Raw genomic sequence first — 24,146 nt, 5'->3', positions numbered from 1 at the left:
AAGGGATGGAAAATAAACACAATTTTTTTTATTAGTTATACTACAAATATAATCAGCTAAGAAAGCGGTGAGAAGTCTTACTCGAAACATGGACACGTGCCACTAAAGGGCAAATAATCAAAACCACATCCATTGTCAAATTCATAAAGCGGAAAAGGACACATCGACCAGATGTTGTTATTCTCAGTCACACGAATTTATAAACTCAAAGACACATGAATTTATACGGCGGTGCCCGTGCCACGCACGGGCTTCCACGCAAGTTTATTTTATTTATCTTCCTAAAACATCCTATTAATTTCATAACTTTTATTTGATTAAATTAAACAGGTACTAGCAAGTCCAAGAGATGCCCTATATCATGTCCTAAGTTATAATTTAGGGCAATTGATGAAAAAATTTGATCCAACAGTGTCCTAGTGATGCCTTATATCACTAGGACAAACTCCTCAAGCCCTATTTTTAGGGCACATCTCTCCTTGCCCTATCTTATTTTTTATTATAAATTCTCATGAACACTCTCTTTCTCTCTCTACTTTTATGTTATGCTTTAATGATGAAAGAGAGTTTTTAATAATAAAATATTATACATATTGTGAGAATAAGGCACATTGTTGGAGTACAATTTGGTAAAACATGTCCTAAATCACTAGGACATAATATTTTATATTATATTTAGGGCTTTCACTAGGACACTAGGACAAGCTCTTCGAGCCTTATTTTTGAGGAACATCTTTGCTTGCCCTATCCTATATTTTATTGTAAAATATTACCCACCCTCTCTTTCTCTCTCTTCTTTTTATTGTCCTTTAATGATGAAAAAAAACTTTTAATAATAAAATATTAAATATGTAATGAGGATAAGGCACATTGTTGGAGTTGAAGTTAGTTAATTTTTTATATTATACTAGCCTAAAACCCGTGCAAAGCACGGGCGTCTTTATTTTTCATAATTCTTTAATGTTATTAGATATTTGAGATAAAATTTGTAGTAATTATAAATTAATTAGTCACACAAAATAAGTTAATTTATTTAATGTTTATGTTTTAGATTTGATTGACGAAAGTGTATGTTCAAAACTGAAGACAATTATCTAAAAACAAATACTTCTAATGAAAAATAGAGCTTGCACACTTGTTAGGTACCAAAAACCTGTTCATAGAATGTCCAGTTGAGATTGCAAACATTAGACTTAAAATATAATTTGTAATAGAGGTGACAGTTAGTTTCCAAAGATAATAATCATATAATGCAAAGATAATAATCATATAATGCAAGAAAGGATATAGGTGTGAAATCTGATTAAACAATAGTGAATACTTGACCCGCTTCAACAGCAGGTTGTTGCAGGACATGGTTGGTATTAGACATCCATCATTTTATTGGACTTGCAGAGGTTGAAATACATATTTCAAGAACATTAAAGGAATGAGGCAGTGATGGAATATATAGGAAACAACAAAATGAGGGTTAAAGTGTGGATTTGTTGAGAACTTAATTTTGCATTAGTTGTCTGATGTTGATATAATCGGACTGGTTATCTACCAGATACACAATAAATGTTCATAAGCAAGATTATAAAGTAAATCCATATAAATGCAAGCTTCCTCGATTCAGCTATAAAGCATGCAAGATTATAAAGTGATAGCTCTGAATGGTACTCCAGCTTGAGTACTCCGGACAGCAGCATAATTCTTGTTTCCGGATAATGCAACTTTTAGCTCTGGTGCAGAGAAGGCATGCATCGGTTCTGGCCACTCGAGGAGAGTTTCTTCAGGAGACCCATACAAATGCACGCTTCTAAATGCTCCAGCTTCAAGTATACCAAACCGAACCTGAGTAGAAAAGGGATCACTCAGATATTTATACATCTAAAAAAGGGTCGCACTGGCATATTAACATTTATGAACTTATATGCTAATTTTCACCTGGTAACCCATTTCAAGAAGTGAAACAATAGCTAGACGGAATGTTTGTCCCTTGTTGAAGGACACAAAATTCCTCACATTCTCAAGAAGAAAATACTTTGGTCGATAATAATCCGCAAATGATAAGAATGCTAAAATCATCTCGCATAGTACTTTACTCCAAAAGCTCTGGTTAAATCTATGCATTCCAGAGTATCCCTGCAATTTGCAGCAAGTACATGTCCATGTGAATCAATACAAGTAACTTATACACTTTTCTGAGAAGGCAAAAAACTTCACAAACCTGACAAGAGGGGCCTCCATTGATAAAATCAACCTGTCCTGGCAGTGGCAAATTCTTTAGTTCCTCCTCACTTAATTTAGAAGCTAAATCTACTGCCTCTGGTGTTAAAAGGCAGTCATCTGCATCTCCACTCTTATCCATGATGGCCCTGCATCAAAAAAAACTTATGAAGACTAGTTTCTAATAACAAAAGAGAGAAACCATGTTGATAAATTAATGCCTACTTTAAAATCACATTGCAATTATTGATGAACATTGTTGTGTCTGGATGATTGAATTTGAACGCATCTCCCACAGGCTCTTCATATTCAATTGCCCACTTCGTTCTACAGACACCTGCAATTTTGAAATTAGCTTATAGTCAGCCTTAGTTTAGTTTGTGAAAGAGGCTATACTTCACAACTTGCATTGTCACACTTAAATGTGTACTTAATAACACACGCGCGCCCGCACACAGGGAGAGAGGGGGAGGGATACATGTTGCAACCCTTCTGACAGGCCTCCACAACCAACAAAGCACGGGCTAATATATAGTTCAAAATTTATTATTTATTATTTATAATTTAAATTTTAATATTATTTTATTAACGTTTTAGTAATAATAATTTGAAATTTGATTAAACTATAGTAACTGATTGACATATTTTCTCTTAAAAATTTAGCTCTTATGATATTTTTTATATTATAAATCGGTAGTATAAATAATATTTTTTTATTATCTATATGTAAATATTTTTATAATATTAATATATGATAATTATTTTTTGAATTTTAAACTATATTTTTCGTATTTCATATATCTTGATTTGTAAGAAAAAATATAGAGTTAAAAAGGGTTAGATAATGGTTCACTTCATTATATATTTTATAAGGGATATTATATGATAATGTACTAAACTTTGATAAAATTATTCACAAATTGATTATATTTTTTTAGAGATTTATCTTTTATAATATTTATTTATATATTGTAATTGGTAAAAATAATATATATTTTTATAATCTATCTGTAAGTATTTTTCAATATTAATATATGTTATTAATAATAGTTTTATTGCAACTTCAGTGTAAGCAATGCAAAGAAATTTAAAATATTTTTTCGGTAAATTTACCTATTGATAAAAAGATGTAAAGTGCTTAGCAAGAACAATTGCAAATTCCTCCATTGAAACTTGTTCTGAACATTCATGGGCTTTCACATACCAAAATGACAGCTCAACGATACTTGTGACCTCTGGCAGTCCTGCAACTAAACAGGTGTTATTATTATATTCAATGGAGGCCGAAATATACTCTGAACTGAACAAACGACATAAGAGGAAGTAGCAGTATAAGGGCTCGGTCTGGTAATGGCAATGATAGAACCAGAACAGTGCAGAAGTATGCACCCTTAACAGTTGAATACCTCAGCTTGATGTTCGATGACAACTATTAAAAAATCACAGAAGTGTGTTTACAAAGTGGTATACATAAGCAGCGCAAATTATATAAAGATATAAATAAATCACAATACAACATGGGTATTTGATGTGGAGAGTACAGCTGACCATCAGCCAAAAATGGGGACATTGGGCTGGCCAGAGGAGGAAACTGGCCATAGGCCATTTGCGTATCAAAGCTATAGCCGGAAGGATAAAAGAGTGAGGATTTATCGTTGAACATAGCCTATGATTGATCAGAAGAACATCTAGTGAGTTGATCCAAAGGCAATAAACTTAAAAAATAAATAAATTATATTGTTTGAATAAGCTTTACTCACTGGAGGTATTATCTGCAAGTTGTTTGAGTTCACATAGTTAGGATACTCCCCCCAGTTACCAGCATTGTTCTCGTAACCTGAAGCATGAACAAACAAAGGAGATAAATAATAAGATCAAAGAGAAGCTTAGTTAGGTAAGCAATATATTAACCAAAAGCAATATGAAAATGGCATGCAAGGAATTGCTAACTAAATTAGCAGGAGAGTAAACTAAATCCAATGCCAATTTCGCTACATATAGTCGAAGAAGTTAGTTTCAAGTCAGCATGCCTATTAGACATTAGTAGAAATCATCAAACACGAGAAAGTTCTGCATTGGCATAAAAATTTTGGAGCTGTCAATATTAGTAATCAGTGGTTGCTAACCAAGCCAGCTCAATTAAATCAGAAACCTTTCAAAGCCGACTCTCCTTCCACAAAACATCTTGAACAAATTGCATTTACTTGCAACACAAAATTTATCACCACCTTCATATACTCATTCTCTTGCTCAAAATAACCACACATGGTACTACTCATTCACACAACCACCCTCCAACTACTTCAAATCTCAAACCAGGTCATATTTTAAAACTAAAAATAGCATGAAGAAATTAATGGAATTCATCGAATAGCAATGCAAACATTTGGCCAACATATAGTATTATGATCGGAACTTTTTTAGTATGTCAGCTAATACAACAATAGTTGCTCGTTTTCACAACAATTCAATCACTACTGCTTAAAAGATGATACATAGAGCAGCATATCAAGCCCCTAGTACTACCAATCTCGAGAACCTTTCCATTTAGCTTGCAGTCAGACAAAGGTCAAGATACGATATAACTCCAATCTGACTCTTTCTTTTCCATAGAACTTTGAATAATTACCTAATAGAATTCTAGGACAAATTATCAAGTAATTACAAATGGTTGGGATTTATCTACTCATTTTATTTAAAGCATAATGCGGACTGACTAGATATATAACCTCCATAGTGGAAACTTTGTTCTAGCGGAGCATATGCATTCGGCTGGTAGGATGTGGCAAGTGCTCCACTCGAAGCCAAGATTTCTGGCGGGCCTGTTATAATGCTTGGCGGCCCAGCAATGGTTGTATTTAGAGAACTCGCTGATACAACCTTATCCTCTTTAGGTTGCAATATCTGACAGCAAAAACTTAGAAGTATCAATAAGGAACAATAAACATTTCAGATAAAAGTTAAAACTATACAAGTGAAAAGAAGATGCAGGTGTGCATCTTAATTACCTGTTCAATCCGTTTATCAGGGCTAAAATGACTCTCAACTGCATCAATCAATAGATTGGTCAGTTCGCAAAAAAAAAAAAAACTAATAAACAGGTCACTCAGTACTCATTAAAAGCTATAAAAGCAGAGAACCAATTTGGATTACCACCAAAATAAAGTCAAATTTCTAAATGAAATCATAGCCGAAAGGAATAACTGTGTCTTTGAATATTGACTTTCAACGACTAAAAGTGTGACTATCTGATCCACCTACATAACATATTATTCAGCTGACTCCAACCATAGAAATGCTGCCCCTATTACACTTGTCTTGACAGAGTTGCCTATCAGCTACTACAGCACTAAGCGATAATAATATTCAATCCAGAAGCAACTCACTTGTTAAATACCAGCTGATCATATTATCTTATTAGATTAATTGGAATAAGTGCAACATATAATTCTGCTTATTTGATGTAGGCAAAGGAAGAGACATGTAGAACCAAGATCATAGCTACCATGGTTGTGATCATAATCATTTGCTAGACAACTAAACATACAAAAACTGAAGGAACAAATAATAAGCCATTCGAGCTTGAAAACTACTTGCACATTGTAAAACACAATGGACTAATCAACACCACAAACTTCTCACCAAACCTCATAGGTGCAGTTAAATTAAGCAATTATATAGGTATAAAAAATGACAAGTTCATGGGTTCAGATCCTTAAACCTCTTCATGCAAATACTTAAAATCTAAAATCCTAACACACACAAACACACATACCATCAAATTGAAGCCGTCCAAAGACAAAACACAGTACAGTATACGGAATTACAAAATTCAACTACGACTCACATACAAATAGCGTAATCAACAAACCACGAACACATTTCGATATATCCCAATAACCCCATACTCTCACTCTGAACACCATACTGGAGGCGGGCCAAATACGAATCACAATATAAAAATTATCAAACTAAATTATACCATCTCCGATAGCTTAACATCATTCTCTGCACTAATAACAATTACACAACAGCTATAAGCAACTAAATTAGGGAATTTAAGATAAAGAAAAAATGTATAACAAAGAAAGATAGTCATTCAGAACATAGAGAACTCATATTCATAAATATGTATACTGAACATACCTTCAGGGAGATGAATTAAGCAGTGCTCTTGAGAGATGTAATAAAAAGCAGAACATGAGGTAAAATAGATATTCGCCCTTAATGTCAAGCTACGGAGCTCGCCGAGATTGAGAGAGACACAGGGCGATGGTGAGAGCCTATGTTATGCGAAGTATTTGTTTTTGTTTGTGAAATCAATATCAACGGGAGATAGAATTTTAATAGGACACGATTATTAAGTATTTGATAAAAAAAAACTTAACCAAGCGATACCAGACGAAACCAAACGAAAAAATAAGAACAAAAAGTGGGACTACAAATTATACCCATGTTGGCTTATTATAGTATAGTATAGATTTAAGGCATCAACTAGGACACTCTTAGACTTGCTCTAAAAAGATAAAATTAGAACATAAAAATAAAGGGACAGGGAAATTGGGAGGATCTGATACTCTGAGAAAATCTAGAACAGTATTCATTCGATAAAATTAAAGGCCGGATTAAGAAAGAAGAGGTAAAAAAATTTAGGTTTCTTATTTATAGCATCACTCCATCAAAATGTATAAAATACATTGTACTCATTCCATTTTCATATATCACATGAAGAACATGGACTACTACAAGAAAATGCAAGAGTGGAGGTGAGAAGATAAGAGAAAAGAAGCTCTTCAGAAGACTCAGGTAAGTTCTCTAAACAAGTATATGTCAAAAAAAATATAGTAGAGAGCATGCATGTGGTTGTTGATGAAATGGATATTGAGCATAGTATTAAGGGTAATTTGAATGCTACTGTAGTTTAAAGCCAATTTGTGAATGGTGAAAATAGGAATCAAAATGTAAATGAGAATCATAATTATAATGGGAGCTAGAAGATTATAGTGGAAGTGAGGAAGAGAACGAAAACTTAGGTGATGAGAATAATTATTCCTTTGATGTTGATGATCCAGGATATTGAAGTAGGATTGAAAATAACTAGATTCCAGGTGCACGGCACGGCTCGAATAGGGGCGGCAATTTCGGGTAACGGGTCGTGTTCGTGTCAGCAATCGGGTTGATTTCGGGTCGATTTCGGGTAAATCACTTAAAATTAAATAAAACTTAAAATTGAAGTTATTAGAAACGAAATTCTAATTTTGGATCGTTTCGGGTCCGTTTCGTGTCAATCGGGTGATTTTCGGGTTACTTTCGGATTTTGTCTCAGTATATCGGGTTGCGGGTTCGAGTCGGGCTCGGGTCGTGTCTGATATTGCCGCTCCTGGGCTCAAACCGCCAGTTTGGTCGGCTCTAGAAAAAAGCCTAAAGATCACCATATCTCAAGTCCTCCCCTTCGCCAACATTTTCTGTGATCCAACATTCTCGACATCAACTAGAGTTTCCAATCCTTCCAAATATGGCTACTCAACAAAATATCATTGAGGTCATTATGTGTTCACAACCCTTGTCACAACTCCTTTGTCCCAGTACTTTGAAGCTAAAGCATAACAAAATTTACCTCTACAAGCATCATTTTCCCTTGAAAGGGTATCACAATATGGATCCTGTCGTGCGGTATTTGAGTTTTCCATAGACGGTTCCTTTGAAGTGTAAGTGGAACCATGAACAATATTGACTCCCCTTATCATCTGTAGCCCACACAATAAACTCATCAATGTCATTCATATGATGTTTTCGTTGGAATTTTATTATCTTCTGTGTTTTGAAGTGAAGGCCTATTAACATATGTGCAAGTTCCATCCCAAAGAAATTATGAAGACTATGATTGATGAGCAGTGGATACGTAGAGCCTATACAAGAAATAAAAAGAGTTGCACCGGAAACACACTGCAAGTAAAAATTAAAATTACATAATTAAAGATGCACTAGAAATTATTCTAGGTCGCTGCAGTAGCAGGTCTGAAATGAACAGAACGACGTAAATTTCTTTCGGTCACTTCTTCGGTTGTTCCAACACCTTCGTGCAAGTTTAATATGATCTACTGCGCAAAAGACTCTTTGGATAAAGTGATTCCTTGGTAATGGCACCTTGAACAAGAGGATTTTGTATGAGAAGCCCAGAGTACAAACTGAAGACATCCTCCAGGTCTGCAGCTCTAAGTGTAAATGCTTCTACATTTGTTAAGCATCGGACCGTCCTCTTGCTCACCAGTTTCCCTGCTGGAATTGTGAATTTATCTCCATCTCTATTCAGAACATAATGCTCTAGGCACAATGTAATAAGTTCTGCGCCGCAGACATCCCCCTCAGACAAAGGAACTACAGTCTCACCTTCGCTAGTACTCTCAAGCTTCCCCTGAACAATGTAAACCATCTTATCCATGAGACCTCCACGGACTAAAACTCTACTTCCCTCAATATATGTGTTGTGTTTCATTCTTTCCCTGATGGCATCTAAGATGGACTCGTCCATTGAGGCAACAATGGGGAGTTTTTTGTCAAATTTGAAGAGATGTCGACGTATATCTCTTTGAAGGTCTTCTGGTAGATTCTCCAATAGCATCAGTTCATTCAGACCTCTGGTCGCCAGCCAATTATATCGTTCTGAATCACGGATTTTTGATTTAAGATCGTCTGGCAATTGGCGATGGCTCATCCATTGCTCAATGTCAGAGCCCCTTAGAGAATTTTCAAAACTCCTGCTTCCCTGAGCTTGGAGAAACCTCTGTATATTTCCAATGAGAAAAGAAAACAGCAAAGCACCCATAGCAGTGATAAACGTAGAGAAGAGAACTTCTACGACAAAGACAGATGGAGTTTGATTTCCATCCAGAGTACTTATTTGCTGAAAACCCCAAGACAGTGAATATATATATCGCATTGGCATAGTAGAATTTTTCATCAGACCGACAGCCTGAACATAAATTCCATAGTTGTAACCGTCTGGACCAAAACAAGCCATAGCATTCTTGTTGTTCTTCCACTTACTCAATAACGTTAGATTAAATATGAAGTCCGGATTATAATCTGCAGGCTCACATGATATATAATCAGAGCACCAAGGCTCGCCACAAGCTTCTTCAAGACATTGTTCTACCCTAAGTGATGCAAAGAAATACCAAAACATCCCAACCACATGACTAAAAAGAAGAAATGCAACAAGATTGACAACAAATTTCGATGACCATGACTCAAAGAAGGCGCCCACAGATGGCTCAGCAAAGACAGATAGTCTCCACAACACAGCAAGATACATGAAAAATGAAAAAACCCCAATTGCCTCAGCAGACAATTCGATCTCAGAGAGTATGTCTTGCACCAATTCTCGGCTATCTGGTAATATAAAAAGGAAATCGATGCATAAGTCTACACCTCTATAATAAACTACTTTTATCGGATCGTAAACTAGAAGTCTAGATTCAGGATCGACATAGGCCGTCTTAAACTTAATGATGACGTGCAATATAAAAATGAAATTGCTCAAGTCTACCAGAATTTGCACTATGTCCACAAAGCTATTGTCGATTTCAGCTATGCAATTTGTATCCTGCTTCATGTACTGCAAAAAGGGTTCCAGAGTTTGTAAGAGAAATGCAAATATAAAGAAGGAGATGACGAATTTCCTCCAAATCTGACCACACCTAGAATATGGATTCATGACCCTTAAAAATATTATTCGAAGTAGTGCATGAAGTCTTTTTGGCTGAATATTATTGGGGAATGTTTGATTTTCGGAGGGTTGAGAGCTTGCTGGTATGGCTATGGCTAAGGCTGATTCGTTAAGGCCATTCATATTTCAAGTTACAAGCTCAAATTTTATAGCCAGGAAGCTTGGCTTGCTTTTTATACAAACTCTTGTAGCAAAGGCCATCTTTAAAGCTTTACCTGCTGCCACTTTCTTCTCTGTATATTATAGAAATATTGCTAATTTATTGTCAAACTGGTTGTGTAAAGACTAAACCGCGTTGTATTATTAAAACATCCCAAAGAAATTTACGTGACGAGTCTATTCTGAAGTCTTCCTGGGATAATTTAAGGTATTCTCAAAAGTAAATATAAAAAGTTTTTTGATGAATGTCCACATCGTGTAATATGAAATATAAAGGGTTTGAGACTTTGAGTTATCTTTATAGTCTTTGTTTTTTATTGAATATGAATTTATAATATGATATTATGATCTTAAGACATACTATTATTATCAATATTATTTATTGTAGAAAAGCCCTGCATAGCCGACATAATACTAGTTTATATGTCTTTCATACCAAAGAAATTTCCATGAAGCTTCAACTTATTAATCTATAATTGATGACAGATTTCTATCACTTGGAGTCTTGGAGAGCAAGCAGTAAATGATATAGGCCGGGTGCTGCTAAATACAGTAATATTTTGCTTTATGCAGTAACCAGTAAGTACTTTCTTAATCTTCTATTATTTTAACTAGTTTTTTAACCCGTGCAAAGTACGTTTGTTTTAACTTATTTTTTCAATATATCTTATATATTTTTGTTCCATACCTTTTATATTGAGGTTATTTGCATTATAATAGTAATTTAGTGCATGTTTGGTAATGGCTACTTCTGGCTTTTTTTGATAAGAAGTCGGTTTCTACTTTTGTGAACCTGTTTGTGTAGAAATTCAGTACTTATAAGAAGCTGAGGTTAAAGAGCCTAACATAGCAAGGTTAAGAGATAATTAAGCCCCGCTCAAGTTCCACGTTTCAACTTCGTTATCCTAACCTGTAATTCGTCAACCAAGTTTGTTCGGTGGTCGTAATTAGTTAGTGGGGACAAATATGTCCCCTGCTCTCTCCATGTTTTTCCTGGATTTGTCCCGAACCTCCGGATCTGAGCGTTGGCTAGGTAAGCGTCCTGTAATGCCGAGCGAGAAACGTCTCTTCTTTCGTTTCGTACGTCTACTTTAATGCAGAACTCCCAATAGCAGGAATTCAACCCACTAATGAGCCAGCTGCATAATAACGACCAAACGAAACTAGTATAACGGGATTTCACAGTGCGTTATGACCCGTGGCCGCCTGCCTGGTGGGGGCGGGGGCGGCTCCTCCGTTGTGGGTAAACGGGAAACCCGATTCTACGAACCCGAGGAAAGGCTGCACAGCATTAGTTCGTATACCTATATAAGGTATACTCACTCCCTTTCAGGTATAACACATTGCTAGCTTTTATTTCAGGACTTCCACTTTTTTCCCAAACAGTATAATAACTTATAGGTCTTAATTTACTTCTCACTTCAAGTCCACTTCTTTACTTTAGGAAAGAAACACTTTTTTTAAATTTACCCAAACGGCCCCTTAAATTCAATATTTATTTGTATTTGAGTAGTTATCTTCATCTTCCAACTAGGGCTGCATTTTATTCTCCACCTGTGTGAATGTGCATGTATATAATCTATATGATGTTCTTTGAAGAGAAAGCCTGTTTTATATATGTGCAAGTTTCACACCAAAGAAATAACAGTTTTCTTTAGCTTGGAGATTGGAGAACAACCACTGGATACATAAAGCCTACACAAGAAATAAAAAGAGCTGCACAGGAAACACATTGCAAGTGGAAATAAAAATTACATAATAAAAAGATGCACTAGAAATCATTCAAGGTCGCTGCAGTAGCTGGTCTGAAATGAACAGATGTGTACTCTAACATCTTCGTGCAAGTTTAATATGATCTACTGCGCAAAAGACTCTTTGGATGAAGCGATTCCTTGGTAATGGCACCTTGAACAAGAGGATTTTGTATGAGAAGCCCAGAGTACAAACTGAAGACATCCTCCAGGTCTGCAGCTCTAAGTGTAAATGCTTCTACATTTGTTAAGCATCGGACCGTCCTCTTGCTCACCAATTTCCCTGCTGGAATTCTGAATTTATCTCCATCTCTATTCAGAACATAATGCTCTAGGCACAATGTAATAAGTTCTGCGCCGCAGACATCCCCCTCAGACAAAGGAACTACAGTCTCACCTTCGCTAGTACTCTCAAGCTTCCCCTGAACAATGTAAACCATCTTATCCATGAGACCTCCACGGACTAAAACTCTACTTCCCTCAATATATGTGTTGTGTTTCATTCTTTCCCTGATGGCATCTAAGATGGACTCGTCCATTGAGGCAACAATGGGGAGTTTATTTTCAAATTTAAAGAGATGTCGGCGTATATCTCTTTGAAGGTCTTCTGGTAGATTCTCTAATAGCATCAATTCATTCAGACCTCTGGTGGCCAGCCAATTATATCGTTCTGATTCACGGATTTTTGCTTTAAGATCGTCTGGCAATTGGCGATGGCTCATCCATTGCTCAATGTCAGAGCCCCTTAGAGAATTTTCAAAACTCCTGCTTCCCCGAGCTTGGAGAAACCTCTGTATATTTCCAATGAGAAAAGAAAACAGCAGAAGACCCATAGCAGTGATAAACATAGTGAAGAGCACTTCAACGACGAAGACAGATGGAGTTTGATTTCCGGCCAGAGTACTTATTTGCTGGAAACCCCAAGACAGTGAATATATATATCGCACCGGCATATTAGAATTTTCCATCAGACTGACAGCCTGAACATAAATTCCATAGTTGTAACCATCTGGACCAAAACAAGCCGTAGCATTCTTGTTGTTCTTCCACTTACTCAATAACGTTAGATTAATTCTGAAGTTGGGATTATAATTTGCAGGCTCACATGATATATAATCAAAGCACCAAGGCTCGCCACAGGCTTCTTCAAGACATCGTTCTACCCTATTTGATGCGAAGTAATACCAAAATCCCCCAACCACATGACTAAAAAGAAAAAATGCGACAAGATTGGCAACAAATTTCGATGACCATGACTCAAAGAAGGCGCCAACAGATGGCTCAGCAAAGAAAGATAGCAGTCTCCACAACACAGCAAGAGTCTGCAAAAATAAAAAAGCCCCAATTGTCTCAACAGACAATCTGGTCCCCACAAGTGCGGCTTCCACAGATTCTCGGGCAAGTGGTAATATGAAAAAAAAAATCGATCAAAAAGTCTAGACGAATATAATTAAGAATTACTTTTTTCGGTTCGTAAACTAGAAGTCTAGATTTAGGATCGACATAGGCCGTCCTAAACTTAATGATTATGTGCAATATAAATATGATATTACTCAACTTTAGCAGGATCTGCGATATGCCTTCTAATCTACTGTCGATTTGAGCTATGCAATTTTTATCCTGCTTCACATACTGCAAAAAGATGCTCAGAGTTTGTAAGAGAAATACAGATATAAAGAAGGAGATGATGAATTTCCTCCAAATCCGACCACACCTAGAATATGGATTCATGACCTCTAAATCAATTCTTCGACGTAGTGCATGAAATCTGTTAGGCTGAATATTATTGGGGAATGTTTGATTATTGGAGGGTTGAGAGCTTGCTGGTATGGCTATGGCTGCAGATGCATTAAGGCCATTCATATTCAACTTACAAGCTCGAATGTTATAGCGAGGAATCGTGCTTTTTATATAAAGTCTTGTAGCAAAGGCCATCTTTAAAGCTTTACTTGCTGTCACTTTCTCTAATTTTTAAAGTGGTTGTGTGAGATCATCATCTCTAAGTTCCTTAACTGTGTTTAAGAGTTTTATCTATTTGCTATCTTTAAACAGCTCCAGGTGCTTTAAACTTATTATCAATGAATATACTGCCTGTTTGGCAAACAAGGTTTGTGGTTTTTTTGCCGAGAAGCCGACTTCTGCTTTTCTTGACTCGTGTAAAGAGCGAGACACACTTATAAAAAGCTGAGAATACTAGCTTCCGTTTCAGAACTTCTACTTTATTCTCAAGCATTTATATCACTTATAAGTCTTAATTTACTTCTCATTTCTAGTCCACTTCTTTACTGTAAGTAAGAAACACTTTTTTTTAAATTTACCCAACCGGCCCCATAATATTGACTTCTTCTTACTTCTCTCCAACTTTTCTCTCAATTCTCTCCGACTTTTCTCTCAAATAATAATAAAATACAAATAAAGAACGGAGTTAGGTTCCATGGAGTACACATTTATGTTGGAGTATTGGAGTACCAATCATAATTTATATATTATATCATAAATAATAACTTTCAATATCAATTTTTTTATTTAATTTGTCATTATAGGTCATCTTAAACCTCATTATCAATTAATCATTAGCATCCTTTAACTTTAAATGATCATTAAGATAATTGTTCTGCTTATTAATTATATTGTAGAACATAGGTCCTGCGATTCGTAAAAGTACTTGTTATGCATATTGATTACGTTATTAAACATAAACTTCGTGTTTTCGGATGTTTAAGAATATTGTAGAACAAAAACATTTAAGATTGGAACTATTTGATTATACTTTATCTAATTTTGAAGAATGTGTACTCCAATACTCCAGTATAAATGTGGACTTCATAGAACTTTACTCATAAAGAACATATATAAAGAGTAGGGTTGGAATTATTTATATATAATATATTAACTTTTTTTTTGTAAGGATATATAATATATTAACTTAATAGGAGTTATATATCATATTATTTTTTTAAAAAAAGTCAATTAAGAGCATCATTAAAGATGTTCTAAAGGCGGAGGATTATCAAATCATCCCAAAAAAAATTGGGTGACAAGTCTATTTTGAAGAGCATGCCTACCTGTGACAAGTTTATTTATATATGTCTTTCATACCCAAAGAAATTTCCATGAAGCTTCAACTAATCTATAGTACTTGACTATTACTCAGAGTTCTTCTTTCTTTTTTTTTATCACATAGGAGCCGGAGAGCAAGCAGTAAATAATATATTAATTCACCCACTCTATAATTGATAAGATTCTTGTGAACTAATGTATCTAAGCTGCTGCATGATCATTGACTCCAACTTTTACTTTTATATCAGCATTTTGTGTAGTTATTTATGTTAGGTCACATTTAAGCTTAGGCCAGCATTATTATCCTGAGTACATTAAAAATATTTAACGACCATGATATATACAAGTACATACATATATTTATTATTGATTAATTTTTTTGAGCTTTTAGAAGTCTGCAACACATGAGGACATTGGATTGTTTGATGAACTGATAGAGACATTAAATATTCATGGACTTGATATTGATAATAGTAGAGCGATTTACACTTTGCACCCCTTAAGTTTAGGCGTTTTTCGATTTGGTCTAAAACAATTTTTTGTGGTAGTATGCACTCTAAAATTTAAAAAGCGCTTCGATTTGTATCCTTTTGACCACATTCCCTTTAATTGACGGTTAAAGTTAACAAAAGCAGGGATAAAAGAGTAATTTCACACGCCGATTAAATATAAATTACATTTGAGTAAAGTAAAATAAAATTACAACCGCCTCATCATCGAACCCGTTGAACCACTAACCCGCCGCTAACTCGTGTGCCACGAGCCGAACCATGAATTGTGTGCCTGATCGTTGAACCCTCGGTGCCGGTTACGGTTTTACTTCTCACAAGCATGTTGCGACACGCCTTTACAGCAAGCTGTGCTGGTTCCGTGCCTGGGCGGAACGAGAAACGCCTATGCCGGGTAGCCGGCACGGCACGGCTTGAACCGCCAATTTGGTCGGCTCTAGAAAGAAGCCTAAAGATCACCATATCTCAAGTCTTCCCCTTCTCCAACATTTTCTATGATCCAACATTCTCCAACTAGAGCTTCCAATATTTCCAAATATGTCTCCTCAACAAAATATCATTGAGGTCCACATGTTCACAGCCCTTGTCACAACTCCTTTGTCCCAGTACTTTGAAGCTAAAGCATAACAAAATTTACCTCTACAAGCATGAAGCATCATTCCCCTCAAAAGGGTATCACAATATGGATCCTATCGCGCGGTATTTGAGTATTCCATAGACGGTTCCTTTGAAGTGTAAGTGCAACCGTGAACAATATTGACTCCTCTTATCATCTGTACTCTGTAACCCACAAAATGAAATCATCAATGTCATTCACATCCATCGGCCCGAGGCCTAGCTATTTATATGATGTTTTCGTTGAAATCTTTTTATCTTATGTTTTTTAACGTGAAGGCTTATTAACATATGTGCAAGTTCCATCCCAGAGAAATTATGAAGACTATGATTGATGACAGTTTTCTTTAACTTGGAGACGAGCAGTGGATACATAGAGCCTATACAAGAAATTAAAAGAGTTGCACTGGAAACACATTGCAAGTGGAAATCTAAATTACATAATTAAAGGTGCACTACAAATTATTCTGGGTAGCTGCAGTAGCAGGTCTGAAATGAACAGAACAACGTATATTTCTTTTGCTCACTTCTTCGCTTCTTCCAACACCTTCGTGCAAGTTTAATATGATCTACTGCGAAAAAGACTCTTTGGATAAAGCGATTCCTTCGTAATGGCACCTTGAACAAGAGAATTTTGTATGAGAAGCCCAGAGTACAAACTGAAGACATTCTCCAGGTCTGCAGCTCTAAGCGTAAATGCTTCTACATTTGTTAAGCATCGGACCGTCCTCTTGCTCACCAATTTCCCTGCTGGAATTCTAAATTTATCTCCATCTCTATTCAGCACATAATGCTCTAGGCACAATGTAATAAGTTCTGCGCCGCAGACATCCCCCTCAGACAAAGGAACTACGTTCTCATCTTCGCTACTACTCTCAAGCTTCCCCTGAACAATGTAAACCATCTTATCCATGAGACCTCCACGAACTAAAACTCTACTTCCCTCAATATATGTTTTGTGTTTCATTCTTTCCCTGATGGCATCTAAGATGGACTCGTCCATTAAGGCAACAATGGGGAGGCTTTTGTCAAATTTGAAGAGATGTCGGCGTATATCTCTTTGAAGGTCTTCAGGTAGATTCTCTAATAGCATCAATTCATTCAGACCTCTGGTGGCCAGCCAATTATATCGTTCTGATTCACGGATTTTTGCTTTGAGATCGTCTGGCAATCGCCGATGGCTCATCCATTGCTCAATGTCAGAGCCCCTTAGAGAATTTTCAAAACTCCTGCTTCCCCGAGCTTGGAGAAACCTCTGTATATTTCCAATGAGAAAAGAAAACAGCAAAAGACCCATAGCAGTGATAAACATAGTGAAGAGAACTTCAACGACAAAGACAGATGGAGTTTGATTTCCGGCCAGAGTACTAATTTGCTGGAAACCCCAAGACAGTGAATATATATATCGCACTGGCATATTAGAATTTTCCATCAGACTGACAGCCTGAACATAAATTCCATAGTTGTAACCGTCTGGACCAAAACAAGCCGTAGCATTTTTGTTGTTCTTCCACTTACTCAATAACGTTAGATTAATTCTGAAGTTGGGATTATAATTTGCAGGCTCACATGATATATAATCAAAGCACCAAGGCTCGCCACAGGCTTCTTCAAGACATCGTTCTACCCTATTTGATGCGAAGTAATACCAAAATCCCCCAACCACATGACTAAAAAGAAAAAATGCGACAAGATTGGCAACAAATTTCGATGACCATGACTCAAAGAAGGCGCCAACAGATGGCTCAGCAAAGAAAGATAGCAGTCTCCACAACACAGCAAGAGTCTGCAAAAATAAAAAAGCCCCGATCGTCTCAACAGACAATTTGGTCCCCACAAGTGCGGCTTCCACAGATTGTCGGGCAATTGGTAATATGAAAAAAAAATCGATGAAAAAGTCTAGACGAATATAATTAAAAATTATTTTTTTCGGTTCGTAAACTAGAAGTCTAGATTTAGGATCAACATAGGCCGTCCTAAACTTATGATTATGTGCAATATAAATACGATATTGCTCAACTTTAGCAGGATCTGCGATATGCCTTCTAATCTACTGTCGATTTGAGCTATGCAATTTTTATCCTGCTTCACGTACTGCAAAAAGACGCTCAGAGTTTGTAAGAGAAATACAGATATAAAGAAGGAGATGATGAATTTCCTCCAAATCCGACCACACCTAGAATATGGATTCATGACCCATAAATCAATTCTTCGACGTAGTGCATGAAGTCTGTTAGGCTGAATATTATTGGAGGGTTGAGAGCTTGCTGGTATGGCTATGGCTGCAGATGCATTAAGGCCATTCATATTCAACTTACAAGCTCGAATGTTATAGGGAGGAATCGTGCTTTTTATATAAATTCTTGTAGCAAAGGCCATCTTTAAAGCTTTACTTGCTGTCACTTTCTTTAATTTTTAAAGTGGTTGTGTGAGATCATCATCTCTAAGTTCCTTAACTGTATCTAAGAGTTTTATCTATTTGCTATTTTTTAAACAGCTGCAGGTGCTTTAAACTTATTATCATTGAATATACTGCCTGTTTGGCAAACAAGGTTTGTGGTTTTTTTGCGGGAAGCCGACTTTTGCTTTTCAAGACTCGTTTGTGTAAAAAGCGAGACGCACTTATAAAAAGCTGAGAATGTTAGCTTCCGTCTCAGGATTTCTACTTTATTCTCAAGCAGTTATATCACTTATAAGTCTTAATTTACTTCTCATTTCTAGTCTACTTCTTTACTGTAAGTAAGAAACACTTTTTTTTCAAGTTTACCCAACCGGCCCCATAATATTGACTTCTTCCTATTTCTCTCCGACTTTTCTCTCAATTCTCTCCGATTTTTCTCTCAAACAATAATAAAATATAAATAAAGAACATGTATAAAGAGTAGGGCTGGAATTATTTATATATAATATATTAACTTAATAGGAGTTATGTATCATATTATTTTTTTAAAAAAAAGTCAATTTAGAGCATCATTAAAGATGTTCTAAAGGCGCGGAGGATTATCAAATCATCCCAAAAAAAATTGGGTGACAAGTCTATTTTGAAGAGCATGCCTACCTGACAAGTTTATTTATATATGTCTTTCATACCCAAATAAATTTCCATGAAGCTTCAACTAATCTATAGTTGACTATTACTCAGAGTTCTTCTTTCTTTTTTGATCACTTAGGAGCCGGAGAGCAAGCAGTAATTAATATATTAATTCACCCACTCTATAATTGATGAGATTCTTGTGAACTAATGTATCTAAGCTGCTGCATGATCATTGACTCCAACTTTTACTTTTAAAAATCAGCATTACGTGTAGTTACTTATGTTGGGTCACATTCAAGCTTAGGCCAGCATTATTATCCTGAATACATTAAAAATATTTAACGACCATACAACTATACAAGTACATACATATGTTTATTATTGATTAATATTTTATTGAGCTTTTAGAAGTCTGCAACACATGAGGACATTGGATTGTTTGATGAACTGATAGAGACATTAAATATTCATGGACTTGATATTGATAACAGCAGGAGCGATTTACACATTGTACTCCTTAAGTTTATGCGCTTTTTCGATTTGGTCTCATACAATTTTTTTTGGCAGTATGCACCCTAAAGTTTAAAAGCGCTTCGATTTGCACCCCTTTGACCACATTCCGTTTAATTGACTGTTAAAGTTAACAAAGGCAGGGGTAAAAGAGTAACTTCGCACGCCGATTAAAAATAAATTACATTTGAGTAAAGTAAAATAAAATTACAACCGCCTCTCCATCGAACCCGTTGAACCGCTAACTCGTGTACCACGAGCCGAACCATGAATTGTGTGCCTGATCGCTGAACCCTCAGTGCCGGTTACGATTTTACTTCTCACAAGCACGTTACGACTCGCCTTTACAGCAGGCTGTGCTGGTTCCGTGCCTGGGCGGAACGAGAAACGCCTGCCGGTGAGCCGGCACGGCACGGCACGGCTCGAACCGCCAGTTTGGTCGGCTCTAGAAAGAAGCCTAAAGATCACCATATCTCAAGTCTTCCCCTTCTCCAACATTTTCTGTGATCCAACATTCTCGACATCAACTAGAGCTTCCAATATTTCCAAATATGGCTCCTCAACAAAATATCATTGAGGTCCACATGTTCACAGCCCTTGTCAAAACTCCTTTGTCCCAGTACTTTGAAGCTAAAGCATAACAAAATTTACCTCTACAAGCATGAAGCATTATTCCCTTAAAAGGATATCACAATATGGATCCTATCACGCGGTATTTGAGACGGTTCCTTTGAAGTGTAAGTGCAACCATGAACAATATTGACTCCCCTTATCATCTGTAGCCCACACAATGAAATCATCAATGTCATTAACATCCATCGGCCTGAGGCGTAGTTATTTATATGATGTTTACGTTGGAATCTTTTTATCTTATGTTTTTTGAAGTGAAGGCCTATTAAGTATTAACATATGTGCAAGTTCCATCCCAAAGAAATTATGAAGACTATGATTGATGACAGTTTTCTTTAACTTGGAGACGAGCAGTGGATACATAGAACCTATACAAGAAATAAAAAGAGTTGCACTGGAAACACATTGCAAGTGGAAATTAAAATTGCATAATTAAAGATGCACCAGAAATTATTCTAGGTCGCTGCAGTAGCAGCTCTGAAATGATCAGAACAACGTAAATTTCTTTCGGTCACTTCTTCGGTTCTTCCAACACCTTCGTGCAAGTTTAATAGGATCTACTGCGCAAAAGACTCTTTCGATGAAGCGATTCCTTCGTAATGGCACCTTGAACAAGAGGATTTTGTATTAGAAGCCCAGAGTATAAAAAGAAGACCTCCTCCAGGTCTGCAGCTCTAAGTGTAAATGCTTCTACATTTGTTAAGCATCGGACCGTCCTCTTGCTCACCAATTTCCCTGCTGGAATTCTAAATTTATCTCCCTCTCTGTTCAGAACATAATGCTCTAGGCACAATGTAATAAGTTCTGCGCCGCAGACAAAGGAACTACATTCTCTCCTTCGCTAGCACTCTCAAGCTTCCCCTGAACAATGTAAACCATCTTATCCATGAGACCTCCACGAACCAAAACTCTACTTCCCTCAATATAAGTTTTGTGTTCCATTCTTTCCCTGATGGCATCTAAGATGGACTCGTCCATTGAGGCAACAATGGGGAGTTTTTTGTCAAATCTGAAGAGATGTCGACGAATAGCTCTCTGAAGGTCTTCTGGTAAATTCTCTAATAGCATCAATTCATTCAGACCTCTGGTGGCCAGCCAATTATATCGTTCTGATTCACGGATTTTTGCTTTAAGATCGTCTGGAATTTGGCGATGGCTCATCCATTGCTCAATGTCAGAGCCCCTTAGAGAATTTTCAAAACTCCTGTTTCCCTAGACTTAGGATCATAAACTAGAAGTCTAGATTTAGGATCGACATAGGCCGTCTTAAACTTAATGATTATGTGCACTATAAAAATGATATTACTCCACCATAGCAGGAGATACAATATGCCTTCAAACTGAATCTCAATTCGAGCTATGCAATTTTTATCCTGCTTCACATCCTACGAAAAGATGCTCAGAGTTTGTAAGAGAAATACAGATAAAAAGAAGGAGATGAAGAATTTCCTCCATATCTGACCACACCTAGAATATGGATTTATGACCCAAAAATACATTCTTCGACATAGTGCATGAAAAGGTCTGTTTGGCTGAATATTATTGGAGGGTTGAGAGCTTGCTGGTATGGGTATGGCTATGGCTGATTCATTAAGGCCATTCATATTTCAACTTACAAGCTTGAATGTTATAGCGAGGAAGCGTGCTTTTTATATAGATTAAAAGAAACACCGTTTGAGAAATTGCTGAGAAAGAAAGGGATTTAAATCCCTAGATTAATTTAATGTAAAAGCCCTGTGTTTCTCACAAATAGCTGAGAAACAAAGGATTGAAGTTAAATATTTGCCGAGGAACTTGCTGGGCAGGAGAAAAAAGACAACAAGACATGCTTTTTTTACCTGAGAAATTGTAAAGGGGACAGTTCTCTAGGTTAAAGAGCAACAGTTCCGCGTGAACTTGGTAATATTCTAGTAAAAATGTCACCACATTGTCAGAAGAAGAAAGATTGCAAGCTCTGTCTGCGCCATTATAGTTGTTGGGGTACATGTGATGTTTTAATAATATTCCGCGCTTTACCCAACCAATTTAAAAATTAATTAGCAATATTTTTGATGAAATATGTTGGAGATGAAAGATGATATGGTGTCTCAATTGACTCAGTTGAATACTTTGCATCAAATTATGATTACATGAAGCATTGTCCTTCATTCTACAATCTTGCCTACACACAAGAGATTGATGATGACTATATCCAATAATCTTGATTACACACAAGCTTCTCATAAGTTCATGTTCAAATATCGTGTGACTGGGTACCTCGTCATGCATCCAAACTTGGGCAATGATCAATGCAGGAAAGAGTCTGGACATGTGTAAATTCATTTGCTTGCAATTTCACCGCGGAAAGGGACAGCAGATAAAGCTCCAAACATGGCCTTCTCGATGCTTTCGACAAATTTCCATTTTCTTTAAGGCTACAAGAGTCTGGACATGTGTAAATTCATCTTATAAAAAGAAAGGAAACCTCAGGATTTGGTATCAATCTTTAAGGGATTAGGCCTGGGCAGGGAAAATTTTTACCAGTCTGTTGCCATCAATTCATTTTTTTTAATCACAAGAGTCTTAATTCCGAAATTTAAATATCTAAGCTCTACTGAACAGGGCACCAACTTAGCTCTACTGTGACAAGTTCTTCCACATATATATGACATAACATCATAATAATTAAAATTACAATCCAATATTCCAGCCCATACGAAACGAAACAATACTAAAATTTAACTTTGAGTAATTTCACTAGAAAGAAGGCTAAAGATCACCATATCTCTAGTCCTTCCCTTCTGAATCACATACTTCCTCAGAACACCTTCCCTCTGAAATCCAGCTTTCTGCAGCACTCTCTGTGATCCAGCATTGTCAACGTCAACCAGAGCTTCTAATCTTTCCAAATGTGGCCACTCAGCAAATATCACTGAGGCAACCTTTTTCACAGCCCTTGTCACAATGCCTTTTCCCCAGTACTTTGAAGCCAAAACATAACCAAGTTCACCTCTACAGGCGTCACTGCCTTCGAATGGTGTCACAGATATGCTTCCTATCGCGCGGTTTCTGAGGCATATGGCTCTCAACCAGGGATGTGGAGCGACGATGTTAGTGAAAAAGTCCATAGCTTGCTCCTTAGAAGTGTAAGTAGACCATGTACAATACCGACTCACCTTATCATCTGTAGCCCATACCATGAAATCATCTATGTCATTCACATCCATCAGCCGCAAACTTATATCCGAATAGTCATCTTCATCATTTAGTATGTCTTTGGACTTGGGCTGCATCTCATTTTCTGCCATGATGTGTAAATATTGTGTGTCTGTTGTGCTTCAAATGTTTTCTTGTTCTGTTTTTTGAAGAGCATGCCTTCATGTGACAAGTCTATTTATATATGTCTTTCATACCCAAAGAAATTTCCGTGAAGCTTGAACTTATGAATCTATAATTGATGACAGATTTCTATTACTTGGAGACCAAGCAGTGGATAATATATTTTCAGCCACTCTGCAACTGATAAGATTCTTGTGAAACTAGTCAATCTAGGCTGCTGCATGATCCTTGACTCCAACTTTTTCTTCTATCTTTAACATTTCTGTGTAGACTTTCCATTCTAAAATCGGCGATTAACCACCGACTAATCCATTTTCCGTAACTCATTGAACTGATTAAGTATTTGATTATTTAATTAATCAACTAATCTCTGATCAGTCCAATCAATCTCTGATTAATCTTTATTTCGTGTCTTCACCTATTAAGTCTGATTCCCGTTTTTTACGATAATGCGGCGTGTGGTTAAATAAGGTCACATTCAAGTTTAGGCCAGTATTCTTATCCTGCATATCATTCAAAATATTACTCTGTATTTGTATTCATCTCTTCAATCTAAATGGACTCAGCAAGAATCTCTCTCAGGCCCTTCAAGATTTCAGACGCTGATGATTTCTTGAAAT

General features: G+C 36.4%; 4 protein-coding genes and 1 pseudogene across 4 annotated transcripts; all 5 read right to left on the bottom strand.

Moving 5' to 3' along the window:
* Positions 1 to 1,473: 1,473 nt before the first annotated feature.
* LOC108201640 (DNA (cytosine-5)-methyltransferase 1A-like) lies at positions 1,474 to 7,958 on the bottom strand. Its single transcript, XM_064085471.1, has 10 exons — positions 7,829 to 7,958; positions 5,220 to 5,257; positions 4,941 to 5,115; positions 3,972 to 4,048; positions 3,760 to 3,877; positions 3,325 to 3,348; positions 2,437 to 2,548; positions 2,213 to 2,360; positions 1,930 to 2,127; positions 1,474 to 1,836 (listed from the first exon to the last, which is right to left on the bottom strand). Exons 1-10 carry the CDS (start codon positions 7,956 to 7,958, stop codon positions 1,636 to 1,638), a joined length of 1,221 nt encoding a protein of 406 aa, XP_063941541.1. The 3' UTR covers positions 1,474 to 1,635.
* A 111-nt stretch (positions 7,959 to 8,069) lies between these two features.
* Positions 8,070 to 10,175, bottom strand: LOC108202132 (probable cyclic nucleotide-gated ion channel 20, chloroplastic). The gene has a single exon (XM_017370514.2). The coding sequence runs from the start codon at positions 10,061 to 10,063 to the stop codon at positions 8,300 to 8,302; it is 1,764 nt and encodes a 587-aa protein (XP_017226003.2). The 5' UTR covers positions 10,064 to 10,175; the 3' UTR covers positions 8,070 to 8,299.
* Positions 10,176 to 11,680: 1,505 nt separating this feature from the next.
* On the bottom strand, positions 11,681 to 13,274 carry LOC108201639 (probable cyclic nucleotide-gated ion channel 20, chloroplastic; the record flags this gene model as incomplete). The annotated part of the gene is made up of 1 exon (XM_017369926.2): positions 11,681 to 13,274. A coding segment is annotated over one exon (1,329 nt), but the record flags the coding sequence as incomplete, so codon positions are not given.
* Positions 13,275 to 16,344: 3,070 nt separating this feature from the next.
* LOC108201638 (probable cyclic nucleotide-gated ion channel 20, chloroplastic) lies at positions 16,345 to 18,413 on the bottom strand (annotated as a pseudogene).
* A 4,410-nt stretch (positions 18,414 to 22,823) lies between these two features.
* On the bottom strand, positions 22,824 to 23,666 carry LOC108201956 (uncharacterized). The gene has a single exon (XM_017370306.2). The coding sequence runs from the start codon at positions 23,493 to 23,495 to the stop codon at positions 22,926 to 22,928; it is 570 nt and encodes a 189-aa protein (XP_017225795.1). The 5' UTR covers positions 23,496 to 23,666; the 3' UTR covers positions 22,824 to 22,925.
* Between the last annotated feature and the right edge of the window lie 480 nt (positions 23,667 to 24,146).

This window comes from Daucus carota, chromosome 9 (assembly GCF_001625215.2).
Source record: "Daucus carota subsp. sativus chromosome 9, DH1 v3.0, whole genome shotgun sequence".
NCBI lineage: Eukaryota > Viridiplantae > Streptophyta > Magnoliopsida > Apiales > Apiaceae > Daucus > Daucus carota.
The sequence above is the reverse complement of the archived record's forward strand: the minus strand, read 5'-3'. Positions and strand labels throughout refer to the sequence as shown.

Coding starts and splice junctions, on each gene's coding strand:
- LOC108201640 (XM_064085471.1), bottom strand. CDS start 7,958: ATGATAAGGGGAGTCAATATTGTTCATGGTTCCACTTACACTTCAAAG. Junction 3,878..3,971: donor ACTTGCAGATAATACCTCCA/GTGAGTAAAGCT, acceptor GATCAATCATAG/GCTATGTTCAACGATAAATC. Junction 1,837..1,929: donor TTCTTGAAATGGGTTACCAG/GTGAAAATTAGC, acceptor TTTTCTACTCAG/GTTCGGTTTGGTATACTTGA.
- LOC108202132 (XM_017370514.2), bottom strand. CDS start 10,063: ATGAATGGCCTTAACGAATCAGCCTTAGCCATAGCCATACCAGCAAGC.
- LOC108201956 (XM_017370306.2), bottom strand. CDS start 23,495: ATGGCAGAAAATGAGATGCAGCCCAAGTCCAAAGACATACTAAATGAT.